The sequence below is a fragment of the Xyrauchen texanus genome, chromosome 23 (genome assembly GCF_025860055.1).
Source record: "Xyrauchen texanus isolate HMW12.3.18 chromosome 23, RBS_HiC_50CHRs, whole genome shotgun sequence".
Classification (NCBI taxonomy): Eukaryota; Metazoa; Chordata; class Actinopteri; order Cypriniformes; family Catostomidae; genus Xyrauchen; species Xyrauchen texanus.
The window spans coordinates 41,714,520-41,735,699 of record NC_068298.1 but is presented as its reverse complement, the minus strand read 5'-3'; the positions used below and the strand labels follow the sequence as shown (position 1 = coordinate 41,735,699).

The 21,180-nt window shown below is 38.4% G+C and overlaps 1 protein-coding gene across 1 annotated transcript in view; it reads right to left on the bottom strand.

The window, feature by feature from the left end:
• The window catches only part of LOC127662984 (ribosomal protein S6 kinase alpha-6-like), a 55,343-nt gene that overhangs the window by 23,733 nt on the left and 10,430 nt on the right, over nt 1–21,180 (bottom strand). The window contains exons 2-8 of the mRNA XM_052154344.1: nt 18,024–18,080; nt 15,743–15,859; nt 15,127–15,208; nt 12,896–12,976; nt 12,607–12,686; nt 4,906–5,012; nt 4,535–4,572 (exon numbers count right to left, since the gene is read on the bottom strand). Coding sequence (XP_052010304.1) covers nt 4,535–4,572; nt 4,906–5,012; nt 12,607–12,686; nt 12,896–12,976; nt 15,127–15,208; nt 15,743–15,859; nt 18,024–18,080 — 562 coding nt within the window. The remainder of the gene's footprint in view (nt 1–4,534; nt 4,573–4,905; nt 5,013–12,606; nt 12,687–12,895; nt 12,977–15,126; nt 15,209–15,742; nt 15,860–18,023; nt 18,081–21,180) is intronic.

Below are 21,180 nucleotides of genomic sequence, written 5' to 3'. Positions count from 1 at the left end.
CTGTGTCAAGTTGAAAGCAGCACTAGGCTCAGATACATGCCATTACATCAGAGTCTATGCTGCAAATGGTGATTCACAACTGAGTTTAACCGAACACCGAAACTGCAGTTTAAGTCAGAATTTTACATGAACTTTGGTTGAAGTCATTAAAACTTATTTTTTAACCACTTCACAGATTTCATATTAGCAAACTTTAGTTTTGCAAAGTCATTTTGGACATCAACTTTGTGCATGACCTGAGTCATTTTTCCAACAATTGTTTACAGACAGATTGTTTCACTTTTAAATTACTATAAAATCGCAATTCCAGTGGGTCAAAACTTTACATAGACCAAGTTAACTGTACCTTTAAGTAGCTTGGAAAATTCCAGAAAATGAAGTCAAGCCTTTAGGAAATTAGCCAATTAGTTTCTGAAATGCTAATTGGAGTCAATTGAAGGTGTACCTGTGGATGTATTTTAAGGCCTACCTTCAAACTCAGTGCCTCTTTGCTTGACATCATGGGAAAAACAAAGAAATCAGCCAAGAGCTCAGAAAAACTCCACAAGTTGTCTGGTTCATCCTTGGAAACAATTTCCAAACACCTGAAAGTACCATGTTCATCTGTACACGCAAGTATAAATACCATGGGACCACACAGCAATCATACCGTTCAGGAAGGAGACGCATTCGGTCTCCTAGAGATTTTGGTGCGAAAAGTGCAAATCAATCCCAGAACAACAGCAAAAGTATTTTGAGAAGATGCAGGAGGAAACAGGTAGACAAGTATCTATATCCACAGTAAAAACGAGACCTATATCGAAATAACCTGAAAGACTGCTCAGCAAGGAAGAAGCCACTGCTCCAAAACCACCATAAAAAAGCCAGACTACAGTTTGCACACGGGAACAAAGGTATTACTTTTTGGAGAAATGTCCTCTGGTCTGATGAAACAAATATTGAACTGTTTGGGTACAATGACCATTGTTATGTTTGGAGGAAAAAGGGTTAGGCTTGCCAGCCGAAGAACACCATCCCAACCATGAAGCATGGGTGTGGCAGCATCTTGTGGGGGTGCTTTGCTGTAGGGGGGACTGGCATCATTAGGAAAGAAAGTTATGTGGATATATTGATCGATGTCTCAAGACATCAGCCAGGAAGTTAAAGCTAGGTCGTAATTGGATCCTACCAATGGTCTATGAACCAAAGCATACCTCCAAAGTTGTGGTAAAATGGCTTAAGAACAAGTCAGTCAAGTATAGGCCTCCTAAGCAACCAATTTGGCCCGGTTGCTAGGGAAGGCAGATTCACATGGGGTAACCTCCTCATGGTTGTGATTAGTAATTCTCGCTCTCAATGGGGCGCATGACAAGTTGTGCATCGCAGAGGGTAGCATGAGCCTCCACATGCGGCGGGGTCACCACGGTGTCATGCACAATGAGCCACGTGATAAGATGCGCGGATTGACTGTCTCAGAAGTGGAGGCAACTGAGTCTTCTTCTCCGCCAAACGGATTGAGAGTAACCGCACGACCACGAGGACCTACTAAGTAGTGGGAATTGTGCATTCCAAATTGGGAGAAAATGGGATAAAAAAAGTAAATAAAAAATAAATAAAGTGAAAGTATTGGAGAGGCCATCACAAATCCCTGACCTCAATCTGATAGAAAATATGTGGGCAGAACTGAAAAAGTGTAAGCAAGGACTAAGTTACACCAGTTCTGTCTGGAGGAATGGGCCAAAATTCCAGCAACTTATTGTGAGAAGCTTGTGGAAGGCTACCCAAAATGTTTGACCAAAGTTAAACTATTTAAAAGGCAATGCTACCAAATACTAACAATGTGTATGTAAACTTCTAACCCACTGGGAATGTGATGACAGAAATAAAAGCTGAAATAAATAATTCTCACTACTATTATTCTGACATTTCACATTCTGAATAAAGTAGTGATCCTAACAGACCTAAGACAGGGAATGTTTTCTAAGACTAAATGTCAGTAATTTTGAAAAACGTTTAAATGGGCTAAATTTTTGGCTAAGGTGCATGTAAACTTCTGACTTCAACTGTATGTGTACACTACCTGGGAATATTACAGTAATTTATTAAAGGGTAACTAAACACCTGCTCAGAGTCTGACTCCACCCACTAGAAATATTTGAAAATGCTGGAAAAGTGGGCAGACCCCGGCGGGGATAGAGGGAACGAACCGAGTGTGGGGCTGAGCGGGGGGGGGCACCTGAGACTCGTAGTGACGGATTAATTGACAGCTGCTGTCAGACTCTATGTTATTATTATTCCTCACACGGTCGCAAGACGACATGTACATGAATCTGGCGTGGTGAGCTGGAACCTGCTTACGTCAGCTGTCACCGCTTACGTCACGAAGTACCGCAACAGCCAATAGGAAAATTCAACTGCAGAAGCCACCGTTCAACCTGAAGAGGGCACCACTCAGACGTTTTTACACCATATATTGTAGAATTAAAACACTTTATACACAAATGTCAAAAAAATTACTTGAATCAATGACCAGTACTAATAAAGCCCTATGCTTACAGATCATTAACTAAAAAAAGTTGGTTTAGGGTTTAGTTACCCTTTAAATACTCTGTGGTACCATCAATATTTTTGAAGTTTGTTGTTTGCTGTGATTCACCTCTGTGCTGGCTGGTTTGGTTCTTGGCTTTGAATGCTTTTATGTAGGATTTTATGAAATACCAAAGGAAAACATTTATGGGAAATATACTAAATAGGTTTGGAACAAAGATGGCTGAAAAAGTGGGTGGCACTATTGCACTACAGGTGAAACTCGAAAAATTAGAATATCGTGCAAAAGTTCATTAATTTCAGTAAATCAACTTAAAAGGTGAAACTAATATATTATATAGACTCATTACAAGCAAAGTAAGATATTTCAAGCCTTTATTTGATATAAGTTTGATGATTATGGCTTACAGCTTATGAAAACCCCAAATTCAGAATCTCAGAAAATTAGAATATTGTGAAAAGGTTCAGTATTGTAGGCTCAAAGTGTCACACTCTAATCAGCTAAACACCTGCAAAGGGTTCCTGAGCCTTTAAATGGTCTCTCAGTCTGGTTCAGTTGAATTCACAATCATGGGGAAGACTGCTGACCTGACAGTTGTGCAGAAAACCATCATTGACACCCTCCACAAGGAGGGAAAGCCTCAGAAGGTAATTGCAAAAGAAGTTGGATGTTCTCAAAGTGCTGTATCAAAGCACATTAATAGAAAGTTAAGTGGAAGGGAAAAGTGTGGAAGCAAAAGGTGCACAAGCAGCAGGGATGACCGTAGCCTGGAGAGGATTGTCAGGAAAAGGCCATTCAAATGTGTGGGGGAGCTTCACAAGAAGTGGACTGAGGCTGGAGTTACTGCATCAAGAGCCACCACACAGACGGGTCCTGGACATGGGCTTCAAATGTCAAACGTCTTACCTGGAAAGACAAAAAGAACTGGTCTGTTGCTCAGTGGTCCAAAGTCCTCTTTTCTGATGAGAGCAAATTTTGCATCTCATTTGGAAACCAAGGTCCCAGAGTCTGGAGGAAGAATGGAGAGGCACACAATCCAAGATGCTTGAAGTCCAGTGTGAAGTTTCCACAGTCTGTGTCGGTTTGGGGAGCCATGTCATCGGCTGGTGTTGGTCCACTGTGCTTTATTAAGTCCAGAGTCAACGCAGCCGTCTACCGGGACATTTTAGAGCACTTCATGCTTCCTTCAGCAGACAAGCTTTATGGAGATGCTGACTTCATTTTCCAGCAGGACTTGGCACCTGCCCACACTGCTAAAAGTACCAAAACCTGGTTCAATGACCATGGTATTACTGTGCTTGATTGGCCAGCAAACTCGCCTGACCTGAACCCCATAGAGAATCTATGGGGCATTGCCAAGAGAAAGATGAGAGACATGAGACCAAACAATGCAGAAGAGCTGAAGGCCGCTATTGAAGCATCTTGGTCTTCCATAACACCTCAGCAGTGCCACAGGCTGATAGCATCCATGCCATGCCGCATTGAGGCAGTAATTAATGCAAAAGGGGCCCAAACCAAGTACTGAGTACATATGCATGATTATACTTTTCAGAGGGCCGACATTTCTGTATTTAAAATCCTTTTTTTTTTTTATTGATTCCATGTAATATTCTAATTTTCTGAGATTCTGAATTTGGGGTTTTCATAAGCTGTAAGCCATAATCATCAAAATTATATCAAATAAATGCTTGAAATATCTTACTTTGCTTGTAATGAGTCTATATAATATATTAGTTTCACCTTTTAAATTGAATTACTGAAATTAATGAACTTTTGCACGATATTCTAATTTTTCGAGTTTCACCTGTATATAGAGTTAGTCAAAGCGTGCCACATATTTCTCGCATAATGTGTCACACAGTACAAGTGGATACATTCACATACTTGGGTATATTATGTTTTGGACCTAATGGTAGATATAATACACATCAACTTTGCCTTGAAATCTACATGCACAAATTCAACAGGTAGAGAGGTGTTATAATAAGGTGACACAACAGTACGTACCTGTTAACTTGATATGTCCAGCTTCATCAAGCAAAATGCTGAAAATTAAGACCACATTTCTCCAATCCATATTCAAAAATACAACAACAGTAACATAATAAGAGGGAGTATTCAAAAGTCCACTATAATATAATCTTGAACATAAGTTCTGTCAGATATGTCCATCTTTATTTCATAAAATATCAAAGTTAGAGAATGGGTGAACGGTGAGAGAGATCTGCGGTTTCTACTTTAAATAGTTTCACTCTGTCAAGGACAAATCCATTTAGGAATTAACTTACTGTTACATACCATGTTACATGGACTTGTACAACTGAAGAGAGAGAGAGAAAGAAAAGAAATGAGGTAGGAGGTGAATGGGGATACTTTACTTTTCAGGCTTCAGGTCTCTGTAAACAATGCCTAGGTTATGTAGGTGATCCAATGCAAGGGCCAGCTCTGCAAGGTAGAATTTCACATCCTCCTCTGTAAACATAACCTAGTAAGAACTGGACAAATTTACTCTCTCATCAAAGATCACACAAAACAATGCACATCATCAGAACCACAAAGAAAAATTAAGAAGCCAAATGTAATAAAATACCGATGCTTGCACTAAAATGTGAATTGGTCAAGCTGATGATTTTTGGACTAATTTAATGATCAAATAAATAAATAAAAAAAATAAGAAGGGTTAGCAAAGTGACATTTAGACTTTTTGTTTGATGTCTGACGGCATGTTCACAATCAGTGAGGGGTGTAACACATTACGAGTAAATACAGAGTCTGACTAAAGACGTCTTCAAGTATTAAAACGGCTGTGTAAACACCAGAAATTGTCCACCCACACATCTTTTTCATGTAGAAGTAACATGCTGTTTTCCAAAAAAAATAATGATGTTACTTTCATTGGGAGTAACATGATAATGTTCATTTAAAAGTAATGTTTCCCAAACCTGCTTAACACATTCAGAATAAGTAAAAACAAGAAGAAATCTACAAACATTATATACAGGAAATTGCTTTAAGGTCAAAAACAGCACTACCCGATTAGGGTTGCAGCGGTATACTGGTTTCACGGTTTGAAAATTGACGGTTATCATACCATGTACATTTGCTTATTTACAATATTGAGAAAAAAATGCAACCAGACGGAGAATCTCACATGCGCGTGCGCATTTCCTTTATTCGTTGTCTGCCTGTCAAACTCGTCAACTTGCAACACACACAAACACACACGCACGCACGCACGCAGCTGAGAAAATGTCTGAGAGAAGCGAGGTGAGGGGGTCTGACATGAGTATGTGTTAAAGCAGTGTTTCTCAACTGGTCTATTTGGAATGGGTCGCAGACAGCAGGGAAAGAACAATACCATGGTTCTCCAATTGAAGATAATTCGGCAGCCGCCCAAGTGATCGACTATGTAGGACTGCCGACATAGATTTAATGATAATCTCGCAAACAGCTAAAACAGACATGGGCAACATACGGCCCGCAGGCCAGATCAGGCCCTCCACATGGTTTAATGTGGCCCGTGGTTCATTTATTGCAAATCATTTATATTTTTCATTGGATATTTCAGTTAACATGCATTGGGACGTAACACATCTCCACAAACATTTAACATGCTCAGGGTTGCCAGATAAGAGACGAAACACCCCAGATGGAGTGGTGGTGGCGTAGTGGCTAAAGCACAGGGCTGTTAATCAGAAGGTCGTTGGTTCGAACCCCACGGCCACCACCATTGTGCCCTTGAGCAAGGCACTTAACTCCAGGTTGCTCTGGGGGGATTGTCCCTGTAATAATTGCACTAAGTCGCTTTGGATAAAAGCGTCTGCCAAATGCATAAAAATGTAAAAAAAATGTAAATGTAAGTTTGAGATTTATACTAGCGCAAATTAGAAATATCCCGCCTAATGTTATACTTATTTTGTGCAATCTGGCAACCATGCACGTCTCGCTTTCCCCTTTGAACTAATTTAGCGATCTGTAGTGCAATATTCTGCTCAAGGAAAAGTGTTCTACGGCTACTCAGTGTCCATTCTTGAGGCTGCTTGTGATGTTTGGTGCTACTAATTTTACAGGTAAACCTTCTCAGCGATTAAATTAAATATAAAAGTATATCTCGGCATCATTGACATGCGAGCAAAAGCAAGCCAGAGACGAATATGTAAATGTATTTTTTATTTGTGCAATTTAGAAATGTTGAAGTCCTTTGGCACCTGTAGGTTAATCTAACTCTTGCAGTAATCACTTATCATAGTCATGCAGCCTGTGTTATTCAGTGTGCAGAAAGACAATCCATCGAGGAGACCCGCATCATGACTCTTTTAGCATGTAAACGGGTAGTTTTAGAAAGAAAAAAGTAAACTTGCCCGCTTTGCGACAAACATTAAGAGTTCTAAATGTTTATTATTATTAAAACTGAATAATAAATTAACAGGTAGTAGAGATGGCAAAATACATTTATAATCTCTGCCTTTATTCAGTTTTTTTAATGCCTGATAGAAAAGTATCCATCTTTGTAGAGCAATATAATACTTTAGGCAATTGCAGAATAGTCTCACTAGTCACAGATACACTTCAGAAAATTGAGTACACAACTATTTCTGGGCTTAAAAGATACAAAAACCAAATCAATGCAGAACATTGTATCTCAAAAGTAATAGAATGTGGCCTCCTATGCACTACATACAGCCCGATGTGGCCCCATACCAAAATAGTTAAAAATATTAATAATTACACACATCACCTTTACAAATTTTTTTCAGGATTTTACATGAGTAAAAGTAACTTATATTTTGACAAAATGTTATAGTTTCATATGAAATAATCTAAAAGGTACAATCTATTAGACCTCATTTTTTATCATCAACAGTGGCAGTTTTCGTTAAGATGTGTTTCAGCTAGTATTTATTTTTCATAAATACATTAATTTATAATTATTACTATTATTTAAGACTAGCAAACTGACCTAACCATGGTAATGAGGAGCCTTTCCTTCTGTGTAATATGTGTGTAAATATGTAATATTAGGTACAAACGGGATAATAATGGTCTCATATAAGTAAATATGCTCTTCAATTTTTAAAAGGGGGAGAGACAACTTCCTGTAGATTTTGTTGTTGACATCAACAAAAATAATGTCAGTTGATGCATGTCCTTGTACTGGAAAACCATGAACAAATCTATGCAACATAAAAGAAAATGCGACCCAGGATACATTAAATACAGGCTTTGTTTAATCTATGGCATGTCGACACTTGAATTCCAATGTAAAATCTGTCCTGAAGCAAAACCAGTTGAGAACCACTGAGTTAAAGGTACAGACAGGAGCAGTCTGGCCTCACTGTCGCGCACCTGCAGTATATATTAACTGTTAATAATCATAGGACATTACTTGAAAAGCTCACATAACTGATGTTATTTTTCATTTAGTAGTTCATTTAACATGTAAACTAACATGCTTTAGTTATATAACATGTTAAAGTTACATTATATTTTTAATCATGTTTATAATTCTGTTCATTATAATTCTGTTAGCTTTCTTATTTTTTCTATTTATTTATTTTCAAAAGGGAGACTTTTTTTACACATATATACCAAGAGTGGACGCCACATCATTCTTAAAAGTGTAACACATACTTCAATAAAATAAATGTTTTCAAGTTTCAATTATAATAAAGGGTTTGCTCAAATATAAATAAATTAATATAATATCCCTACTGTTTTCACTGATAATAGTAATTGTGTAATACCGTATACTGTGATACCGTGAAACCGTGATATTTTCTGAGACCGTTATCATACCGTGAAAATCTCATACCGTTGCAACCCTTTACTCGATGAAGAAGGTTAGCACAAACCTATTTCAAATGTGGCATTCATTTTTGCAGTGAAAAGATGGTAAAATAAAATCACAACTAAAATTCACTCTGGAATGAAGCTACATCTTTTTTACCACTGCATTGAGCAATTTTGTTGTTCACTTATTAAAACCTGGAAAAAAAACAATCAGGTGGCGTGCCTGGAATCTGTATTACAGGGCTATTGATATTGTTGGTCTCAGAGTACAAGAACATAAAACAACAAGAGAAAAACAATTGATGACAAAATGGTAATGTGAAATGCTGTACACACATCATTACAACAGCTATAATATTGGTATTACTAACATATAGTGGTATACTAACATATACCACTATTATTGTCAATATTCTTGAAATTATCATTACTGATTATACACTGTATCCTGAGTACATGACTAGATTTTTTTTCGCCAGTATATTCCAACATAGCGTATGGCTGGGTGGTTTTCAGATTTTTCCGATTCATTCGAATTTGCATTTTGATAAGATTTTTATTTTTAAATCGAGAAACCGAGATTTGGCAAAAAAAATATAGCAAACGCTATAGTTAGATACTTTGTAAATCCACCAAAGGCTGAATATAAGGAAGAGAAAAAGAATTAATAGCGCTTGTCTTTATGCTGCTCCCGATCTGATCAGCTTTAGTATGTGGTGCCCAAATGAACATGACAGGTTAACAACATGAGACATAAAAGATATTCCCCGTACGATTGTACACAGTGATTGTAGCTCAGGTTCATCCATCATGCAGGTATACACCAGCTTAAGACCATAACTGGCCTTGGCGTGTACAGGTTGATGAATGGTCTCCTTTCTTTTTACCTATAAAAAAATGTGTTAGTTACGCGCTTCATTTCAAATCATGGAGAGTCTATATATGGGAGAACAAACATTCGCTGCTCCTTTTGCCATGATGGTTCAGATAGATTGCTAATTATTGCTTTGTTCTGTGACATTTGGCAAGTTTGTCAAACTTTGCTAGTTGAATTGTAAATTATTTCATATTGCTGTGCTGCTCAGCGTCAACTGCTAGAGGGCGTGTGCGTCTCTATCTGCAGGGTTTTACAAATTGTTTGATATACAATAGTCTTTGTATATCATGTGATCCTAACCAGGGTACTTTCTAGATAGACTTGGTTTAGATCAAATTAATACCTACACTGGCTAAGAATTATTTGACAGTTTTCTTATTAGATTATTTCTGAACATTGGGTTTATCAGATTTCAATATATTTTACATATACACTGTTGACACCTTCCCCCTGTGGTGCATTTGTACATTTTTCTTGCACAAATTTTTTCCTATAATGTAAAGACCTTGTCTTCTCTGACCAGTTTACCTTGCATTCTAATAAAGAACATAAACTCAGGAAAAAAAAAAAAAAAGAGAAGTCCCTTTTTCAAGACACTATTTTAAAGATAATTTATTAAAAATCCAAATAACTTTCTTATCTTTTAGATCTTTATTGTAAAGGGTTTCAAAATGTTTTCCATGTTTGTTCAATGAACCATGAACAATTAATTAACATGCACCTGTGGAACGGCCGTTAAGACACTAATAGTTTACAGACTTACAGATGCAATTAAGGAAGATGCCAAAAGAAAGATGCCCAGGGTCCCCGCTCATCTGCGTGAATGTGCCTTAGGCATGCTGCAGAGGCATGAGGACTGCATCTTCACCACCACCACCACACTGAGCACTGGGGCCCCCCAGGGCTGTGTGCCTAGTCTACTGCTGTTCACTCTGCTGACTCACGACTGTGCAGCAATGCAAAGCTTGAACCACATCATTAAGTTCGCCGATGACGCCACCGTGGTGGGTCTCATCAGCAAGAATGCCGAGTCAGCATACAGAGAGGAGGTGCAGCGGCAAACGGACTGGTGTAGAGCCAACAACCTGTCCCTGAATGTGGACAAAACAAAAGAGATGGTTGTTGACTCTTAGGAGAGCACAGAGTGACCACTCTCCGCTGAACATCGACGGCTCCTCTGTGGAGATTGTCAAGAGCACCAAATTCCTTGGTGTTCACCTTGCGGAGAACCTCACCTGGTCCCTCAACACCAGCTCTATTACCAAGAAAGCCCAGCAGCTTCTCTACTTTCTTCGAAGGCTGAGGAAAGCATATCTCCCACCGATCATCCTCACTACATTCTATAAAGGGACTATTGAGAGCATCTGCATCACTGCCTGGTTTGGGACTTGCACCGTTTTGGACCGCAAAGCCCTGCAGAGGATAGTGAGGACAGCTGAGAAGATCATCGGGGTCTCTCTTCCCTCCATCATAGACATTTACAAAAAACACTGCATCCGCAAAGGAACCAGCATTGTGGATGACCCCACAAACCCCTCACACAAACTCTTCAACCTCCTGCCGTCTGGCAAAAGGTACCGAAGCATTCGGGCCCTCGTGGCCAGACAGTGTAACAGCTTCTTCCCCAAAGCCATCAGACTCCTCAATACTCAGAGACAGGACTGACACACACATGTCCTGAGTTGCACTTTAATTATTGTCACTTTATACCTGGCTGCTACCTCAATAACGGCTATGTGCATAGAACACTATCTCATAGTAGGTTATGTTCACATTTGGCATTTTTAGAAACTGTCATCTTTTTGCACTACAATGTAGTGGTCGGCGCTGCACTGTCTCTCACTGTGTCCTGTTAATTTTTAGTAATTTATTGTACTGTCAAGTACTTTTTGCACACGTTTGCAAGTGCACTTTATATGGGTGTTATTTAGTCTGTATAGTCTCATGTGATTCTGTGTTTGTCCAATGTTGTTTTATGTAGCACCATGGTCCTAGAGGAACGTTGTCTCGTTTCATTGTGTACTGTACTAACTGTATATGGATGAATGACAATAAAAACCACTTGACATCACCTGCAACAACGCGCCTATGAACAAAAACCCACCTTCGCTGGACCAGACAGGACTGGCAAAAAGTGCTCTTCACTGATGAGTCACGGTTTTGTCTCACCAGGGGTGATGGTCGAACTACCGTTTATCGTGGAAGGAATGAGCGTTACACCGAGGCCTGTACTCTGGAGCGGTATCGATTTGGTGGTGGAGGGTCTGTCATGGTCTGGGGCGGTGTGTCACAGCATCATCGGACTGAGCTTGCTGTCATTGCAGGCAATCTCAACGCTGTGTGTTACAGGGAAGACATCCTCCTCCCTCATCCTCCTCTCATCCTGACATGACGCTCCAGCATGAAAATGCCAGCAGCCATACTGCTCGTTATGTGCGTGATTTCCTGCAGGACAGGAATGTCAGTGTTCCGCTACAGCTAGCGGAGAGCCCGGATCTCAATCCCATTGAGCACATCTGGGACCTGTTGGATCGGAGGGTGAGGGCTGGGCCATTCCCCCCAGAAATGTCCAGGAACTTGCAAGTGGAAGATTGGGGTAACATATCACAGCAAGAACTTGCAAATCTGGTGTAATCCATGAGGAGGAGATCCACTGCAGTACTTAATACAGCTGGTGGCCACACCAGATACTACTGACTGTTACTTTCCATTTTGTCCCCCCCTTTATTCAGGGACACTTTCCATTTCTGTTAGTCAAATATCTGTGAACCTTGTTTAGTTTTGATTCTTTTTATGTTCATAAAAATATTTACACATGTTAAGTTTGCTGAAAATAAAAGCTGTTTTTTTTTTTTTTTACAAAATGAGTTGAATCATGTTGGAATACATATTCAAAAAAAGTTAAAAAACTAAAATCTAATCGTGTATAGTCCATAAGTCTGATAAAAAATTTTTTTTTGCCATATCACCCAGCCATATGTTAACGATGGACTGTATTTTGGATAAAAGTATGTGAATAACTGGAGTGTGCGTCACTGTTCTTCAGGTATGTACATTTTCTCGGTGACTGCAGAAAATTTGCATCAGTCTGAATATTTTTGGTGCAGATAAATCTGTGATTTAAGAAAGGAATAATTGTCAACTAATCATTTTGCCATTTTGTCACATTGCTCATCATGTGAATAGGCCTCACATTTATAATTGAACAAAATCAATGAGGGGCAAAAGTCATTAGACTTTGTTATAATACATATGGACATTCATTAAAAGCAATCAATTGTTTGAGATATTATGGTCTGGAGAAAAAAAAAAAAGATACCACAAGACTTTAGTTTAGTTTGTGTCTTAGATACATTAAATCAGGCAGAGAAAGCTTTTTTAAGTTCAAGCAGAACAAGCTAGAAATGCTTACCTCTTTGGATAAACGTGTAAATACATCCCCGCCCCTGAGAAAATCCAGAATTAAATAGAGTTTCCCTTCTGTCTGAAAGGCTGCAAATAAGAGGAAAAACTGTTTTAGACACACACGTTGATGTCAATCTTATTATGGCTGAATCCACTTTACAAACTGACAAAAACCTACGTCAGGTCAAACATTCTGTGTCAACAAGAGCTCAGTACACAGGGACAGGAATACAAAAACAAACAGCTTATTCTCATGTCATGCCCCTGAGATAGAGGGTTGTTCACACGAGTCTTACCATAGTGCAACTTCACAATGAAAGGATGATTGACCTCCACCAGAATATCTCTTTCCATCTTCGTGCGAACTCTGTCCCTCACTGCAACACAGTGTAAACATGCAACTCATCACACTGGACAGCAGCAAAGTGGAGCACAAATCTACAGTGAGAGATTGAGTGTCAGCAAGATGGAGGGGTAACTGTGAGCGATTTCACTGTTCTATATAATAAGTTTAAATTTATATAGCGCCTTTCCAGAGCACAAGGACGCTTCACAATAAAGAACAGTAACATAAAAAATTGCATGAAAAATACATGAAAATATACTTGTAAATCTCTCTTTTTTTGGTCAACTTTAAATTCAGACTGTATTTTTTTATAATCTTTAATTTTTACATTCAATTATATATTATCTGAAATATATTTCTGTTTTAAATTCTTCACTTTCAGGAAAGAACTTTGTGTATACTTAATGTATGCTTGCATTCAATACATGTTTTTAATATGTTTTCACATCTCCACAGCAATAGCCATTAATAGTGGTCATTAACACTCAGGGTTTTTTCCAGTGTCAAAAATCCTATTCGGTGGTGGCTGACGTAAATGGTCATCCACATGCTTATTACAAGTTTATTAATGCAATTATTTGTTATTAATTGCATTTTATGTTTACATTGAATAGGAATTATTTTTTATCATCTGAGCATCTGGAACCTTTCAAATTTGACACATATTTCTACTTTAAAGGGATAGTTCACCCAAACATTTTAATTCTCTCATCATTTACTCATCCTCATGGCATCCCAAATGAAAATTAATTTCTGACTTCTTCAGAACACAAATGTAGATTTTAGACAAAAATGTCAGCTCTGTCAGTCATCACAATGCAAGTGAACGGTGACCAAAACCCCAAAAAGTCAAAAGAAGCTCAAATGTACTCCATATGACTTCAGTGGTTTAGTCAATGTCTTCTGAAGTGAACTAATTGGAATTGGGTGAATACGGACCAAAATATAACTACGTTTTCACTACAAGTCTTGACAGCAGTCTCCTTCTTATAGTGCCATCTAACGCTCTTTGCATGCGTCAAGCACTAGGAAGTGTTTCGAGCTTGAAATCATGATCGTGTCTAGAGACTGCAATGGCAAGATACACAGTGAAAAAGAGTTATATTTTGGACAGTTCTCACCCAAAACCAAAAACACTGATTAAACCACTGCAGTCGTATGGATTACTTTTATGCTTTCTTTGTGTGAGTTTTGGAGCTTCAAAATTCTAGACATCATTCACTCGCATTGTATGGACCTACAGAGCTGAAATATTATTCTAAAAACCTTAATGTGTGTTCTGCAGAGTGAAAGTCATACACATCTAGGATGGCATGAGGGTGAGTAAATGAGAGCATTTACATTTTTTGGGTGAACTATTCCTTTAAGATGCATTGTGAATTCCAACTAAACATGTTTTCTATAGGACAAGTTATAACATTCAGAGTAGACCACTTCTCCAAAACAGACATCCTTTTCCTTTTATCGGCTCTATGATCAGTTTTAAGGAATACCTGAAGGCAGTTTATTTCCTAATATTAAACATAACTTAAACAGAACAAACTGTATATGAAACAGCAGGAGAACTGTGTCCATAGCATAGAGCAGAGCGAACCACTTCAATGAGAAGTATATTTAGCGTGTAAAGCGCAGAATGCAAGATGAATCTCATTACACTTGCTTTAGCTTGGGCAGCAGCCTAAAAATTCTCAATGCAGGAAAAACCATGACACTGTATGTGAACCGGCAATGACATGTCACGCTAAGAGTTTATTTGAAGTGCTCAATGCAAAAACGCAGGAAAATGTGACAAGAAAAAAACATGATGTTCCCTTTATTTGGACACTAAAATTAATTTGAAGCACAAAATATATCGGTTATCTCAAATAGTCAGTCAAAGAGATAAAGAACAATGTCAGAAATTGTCAGCGTTTGATTCATGCATGAATAATCATTTGTTTTGTTTATGACTGCTGCACTTTATATTCAACAATTTTTCCCTCAAGGAAGTTCATTTTCAGCAGCAAGAAAACCAATTCCTTTGTAAAATGACAAGGACAGAGCTATAGGCAGTTGTCCAGGCCACCAATAATGCTCTAGCGGACAGCAGTAATAAGCATGACTGCTTAATAGTGACCAACGGTACAGCGACTAGCTCCAGAGATCAAATCACTGTCAGTGCATAAGGCGCTGAACACTCACCTTTTAAAGATGCCTTTTTGAGCACTTTCATTGCATACAGCTGACCAGCGTCTGGACCCATTAACTTCCGCACCAGAAACACCTGAGGTCAAGACATGTCACAGGTCACCTCTCACTCCACATACTTCGTGCCCCCAATATCACAATAAATGAACACGGAATGTGATAGTTCACACAATATTTAAAAATTTTCAAGAAACTGAATCAGATCATCAGGCGCTTTTTGAATGTATATCATAAATTAATAATGTGACATCTACATTTCAATCTGTGTTCTTGTTCATATTTTGTTGTGACATCAGCCAGTAGCGAAGTACTAAGACTGAAAAAGAGGATGAATAAAAGTAAAAAAAAACTAATGTAGATTTCTCATTTATGCATTTTGGCAGACGCTTTTATCCAAAGCGACTTACAGTGCACTTATTACAGGGACAATCCCCCCGGAGCAACCTGGAGTTAAGTGCCTTGCTCAAGGGCCCAACAGTGGCATCTTGGTGGTGCTGGGGCTTGAACCCCCAACCTTCTGGTCAGTAACCATGAGCCTCAACCACTGAGCCACCACTGCCCCCACCTTATTTCTCAATTGAATTTAAACAAATGCAAAAGAATCGGAGACCTTTCCAAAGGAGCCTTGCCCCAAAACCTTGAGCAGCTCAAACTGGCTTGGCTCTGCCTTCTCACAGCCCTCCTTCACATGATGAGTGATGGGGATCTCTTTATAAGGCCCCTCATCCTGCACACATACAAACACACATACACATTAATGCACTTAACTGAACAAACACATCCTGATAATTGGCTAATTTTCATTTGTGATGTGTGGATTGAAAAGCCTACTAATTTATGTCTGTGTGTAACAGCATTTATTCCCGTTTTCTTTATCAGTGCTGTTTAATATGGTTTTAAACAAGTTTAATCACAGAGACATTTGGTGTTTTGCAGCTGAATATTCTGTCCCGCATCTGAGCGACCAGTCCATGAGATAACACAATTGTTCTCGCATGACGCAAGTGCGTTGGCATGTTAAGATGCCAGCACGTTTTCTACACAATGATGACTCCAAGACTTTATAGATATTACAATTTCATTTTCTGTTGCAGCTTGATTTTCCGTAAAAATGTTTTGAAACGATGTGTGTTGTAAAAAGCGCTATATAATTAAAATGACTTGATGTCATGAGAGAGGCAGCGGGAACTGATTCCCCTCATTGGCACGCACTGGACAGCGACTGGAAACAAACAATTATAGTGAAAATGATACATAAATATTGATCTGTTTCTCACCCAAAGCATTAAAGGTGCACTCACTAATTTTTTACTCATTAAAGAGATTTACACCTGAAGAAGTTGTATAAGCGCATGTATAAGAAGGATCACATGACCAGCTGAATAGAACTCACTTAATCTCATTAACCACTCTGTATTGGACACTTTCACTCAAGGATTAAATTAATTATGGCTGACTTTGACTAGTGATCTTTACAATGACATCAGTAACTGAAAGCTGCCATGTTTGAATGATGCTGCATCCAGGCCTCTAAGAGTCAGTGTGAGGACAATACAACATACATAATGTTACTGAGTGCACCTTTAACAAATGGAGTGGTATTAATTAGTTTTACTATGACGTCTATTCTTTTTGAAGCTTTAAAGTGCTGATCACCAACCACTTGCACTGTATGCACCTACAGAGCTGAAATATTTGTCTAAAAATCTTCATTTGTGTTCTGCAGATGAAAGAAAGTCATACACATCTGGAATGGCATGAGGGTGAGAAAATTATGAGAGAATTTAAATTTTCTTTAAAGACGCATTTTTAATCTAGTAGTCGGACTACAAAATTTTGGTATCATCATGACAACCATGGGCAGATCCAGGGCTGGGCTATCGGGGCTTAAGCCCCGAATGTTTCGATCATCTTTTTGTAGTGACATCATAATTACCAGTGCTTGGGTATCAAGCTGATATGAAAACATATTACATTTTATTATTTTAGTATTACATTTTAAAGTTAGGGTAATATTCTGTATCTAAATGAATGATTCCTGTCTTTCTACAGTATTGATAACACCAAATACAGACTCAATTCAGTACACACGAGCTGTCTTGGCAACAGCTGCTTCCCAGCTCTCATGTAACTTTTATAATTATAATAATAACAACAATAATAATAAAAAGAAAAAGAAGGAAAATGGTGCACATCATCAGACTGAAATGTGGCAGTTATAATTTTTTATTTTTTTACTTTGACTATGTTTGTCAAGTTCAACATTATATAAGATGAAGTTTTAATTTATTGACTGGATTACTCAATTACACATTGCAAGATGGCTTAATATATAAAAGAATTTTATAGATTTTTCAGAAAATTTTATATAAAATTACTGATATTGTGATATAGGATTTTGGTCATATCGCCCACACCTACTAGAACCTATTAAGCCTATCTACAACCTGCTTTCTTGCACATTAACTTAAGTACCCGACGAATCAATGAAAACTGTATACAGCCGTACACAATCCGTGTAAAAATACGGAAAGCCGAAATGGACAAAATATATATATATTTTTTTTAAATCACTTGTTAAAGTATAGTTTTTAAAGCAATCTTCGAGCGTATCGAAGGCCGAGACAAAAGTTAATGAGACTTATTAGTTTACTATATAAATGACACATTGATGTATACATATTTTTATTATAAAGTGTATTATATTCTGATATTACATCAAAGTATTGCCCCATATCAACAGAGGTCTGGGCTAAGCACAGAATGTCCAATGACCCTAGTACCGCCCCTGATGACAACCCTCATTTTTTATAGTCACAGTGAGCGTGCTATGGGGGTAAATGAACATTGAGGTGTCAGACAGAGACACACACACATACTCTCTTACTCACACAGTGTGTGTAGGACTCCTCCTCCATCGGCTCATCCATCATCTGATGCCCATTCATCTGAAACACAGTCAAAACTTTCACTGTAGACATGAGCTGGTCATTACAATAAACCAACACAGAATCATTCTGTCACAGCATGACAACAGAAGCTCATAAGTGATAAACCTGACGTGAAACTCAAACCACATGAAGATCTCTAATGTCATAAATTCAACCCAGCTGAGATGTGTTACACTTCTAACACAAATCACACGTGAAAAACGTGATTTTTTATTGTTTTTAATAGAGATGTCCCGCCGATCAAAATCTGCCGATATTCGTCTTAAATCTGTGATTGGTCAATCGTGCCTAGATTTAAGGCCGATCTTATTTGCAGCGTGCAGGCAATCACACATACACTTGTTATGAATATATTTGTCTAATTTTTGAATGCATCTCTGCGGTGTGTGATGCTTTCATGGTTTTTACTGGTTGTCAGTATGTCACATTGGCATTTTTATATTGACAACAGAACTATTAACAACTGTTTCATTACTGTTGAACTTGGGCCTGTTCAAGTGTAACTGTTTACGCCACTTTTAAGTGGAATTGCGAAATTTATAATACGTTTTTATAGAATAATTTTTTTTGTCAAGCTGTTTACACCATTTGTAAGTGTATGTAAGATTTCTATTTATCCATACAGAACTCAGTGGATTTGTGATTAATATTCAGGCAGAAAAATAAAAGTTAAAATAAGCCATTACACCATTCTAAGTTGATTTTATATGCGAGTTTTATGAAAATGCGTTAAGCTGGATATCTTTTAGTTACTTTGTTTTCTTAGTTATTTTTGTAAACAAACAAAAAAAAACAGTCTGCAGCTCGATTATCAAGGCAAATACAAGTATCGGATAGGGACTCGGTATCAGCAGATATTTCATATTTAAATATCAAGATCAGGAGTCAAAAAAGCTGATCAGGACATATCCCTAGTTTTTAATCAAACAAAGTCTCAGCTTTCAACTCATGTCAATGTTATCATGAAATTCAAACTAGAAATGTTGTTTTTATGCACTTTAATATGTTGTGTCAAATCAATTCAGCTGCTGTCAATTCAAACGGAAGCACAGTGTCTCTCCTCCGATCAGCACTGCTCGTAATTACAAATTACAACAAGAGAAAAAAACACATGAATGAACATCAGATGGGATGGCTGTAGGCCTGTCATGATAATTACGTTATCGACTTAATGTACGATATGGACATGACCTCGATCCTTCTTGCTGACCTCGATATTGCCCATTGTGATTGTATGTGTGTTTGTTTACATAAGAATTCATGTCACCAACATTTTAGCCAGCAGCTCTGCATCTGCAGTCGTCTGCTAATTTCTTTGTCAGAGGTCGGGCTCAGGCAGCCCCACACACGCGCACACACACGCGCACAACCATTAGAATAAATATTATCATTCTAGTATAATATGTAATCATGTGTCATGAGAACTTCTTCAATGTAACATATTATCATGTGGTCCTGAGAAACATTTAAATGTAACAGCATCATGTGCTCTTGTAAAAAGATTTTAGTTTAGCTAAAACACTTTGGTCCTGACATTCAACCACACAGCCTTTTTCTGAGAATAATTTCATGTGAAGAACTTGAATAGCAGCAACTCTATTTATGAGTTGGTCAAACAACTAAAACAAACAACTGGAACGACTGCTTTGTACTAGAGATGCACCGATCAACTGGCCAGGGACCGGAATTAGCCGATTTTCCGCATGCTCGGCCCGGACCGGTAACCGGCCGGTCAGCCTCACGTCTTACTGATTCCAAGCCGGTCCGTTTTGTTGCCAGTGGCGCAGGCAATAACGTCACAGCCGCATGTAAACATGTCATTGGCGTGGGAGATCTTCACCGTGTGAGTGAAGTATATATAAAGTTTGAAATGTGTAATAATTGTAAGGCCAAAGTAAACCGTGGGGGAACCACCACAATAACTTTCGGAACAACAAACCTAATTAGACACTTATAACACCATCACCCAGCTGAAAATGCCCATTTTAAAAAGAAGCTAAAAAGTGAAAGCGGCTAAAGCTAGCCAGGGCTCAGAGCCAGCCACAAGTCAGCAGCCTCTCCTATCATTCCTTGGAATGAGCAGCGAAAAGACCAAAGCAATTTCAAGGAAAATTATGGAATTCATGGCCCTGGATGACCAGCTGTTCTCCATAGTTGAGGACAAAGGGTTCAGAAATCTGATAAATTTCCTCGATACAGAGTATGAGGTACTTTCCGACGTCGCGTTGCCCGAGTTGTTTAATCTCGTGTCATGCCACACACGCAGCCTGTTGTTATCTGTCAACATTTGGGTACACAAATCCGGGAGAGGGGAAGGGGGGTGCTGGATGGCAGAGGCAGGCTAAATACTATACAAATTGTGCCGTTGTGATTTAACGTAATTTTTCCCATCGTGTCCGATATTAAAATCAGTGCGACACACATTACAAAAGGCGTGGGCATTGTCGATATGGCTTCGGGATATGAAATTCAATTCTTCCATCCAGCTGTTGTTAAATTTACGTGTATATTTAGTTTTTTCACCGGAGCACCAGCTGATTCTTCTCCTCCCATCTACCAGTGATGCTTGATTTAACATCCCGCGTCTACTACCTGCGCAGATATCAACAGTGCAATTGGGTTTTAGGTTGCCAGATTGAGGTCATACATGATTTGTAATTTGTATGATGTGTCGATTGTGTGAGTAGGATGCGTTTCATTCAAGATCTGGCAACTGGACCACCTTGGAATAATATATTGATGTGATTATTCATATAACGTGGTTTGGGCCATACAAATTACGGGAGTTTTTTTGGGAGAAATAACAAAACGGGAGACTCCCGGGAAAAACGGGAGTGTTGACAGGTATGCAAGCCATTCCTGAAGCAGTGCTCTGTTTTACAACTGATATTTGTACATCTAATGTAAGTTGAGCGTATTGGACACTTCAGTTTTTCAGATCTTTGGAATTGTTTTGTTAGACGAGTAATAAAGTGAAAAAGGTCCATTTATAAAAATAGTGGACAATGACATCTGTTATATAAAGCAACTAATTTGCAGTTAATTGTTATTTCTACCCCCTTCCAGTCACAGATCACTTTATTTTGAGAGTTGTTTA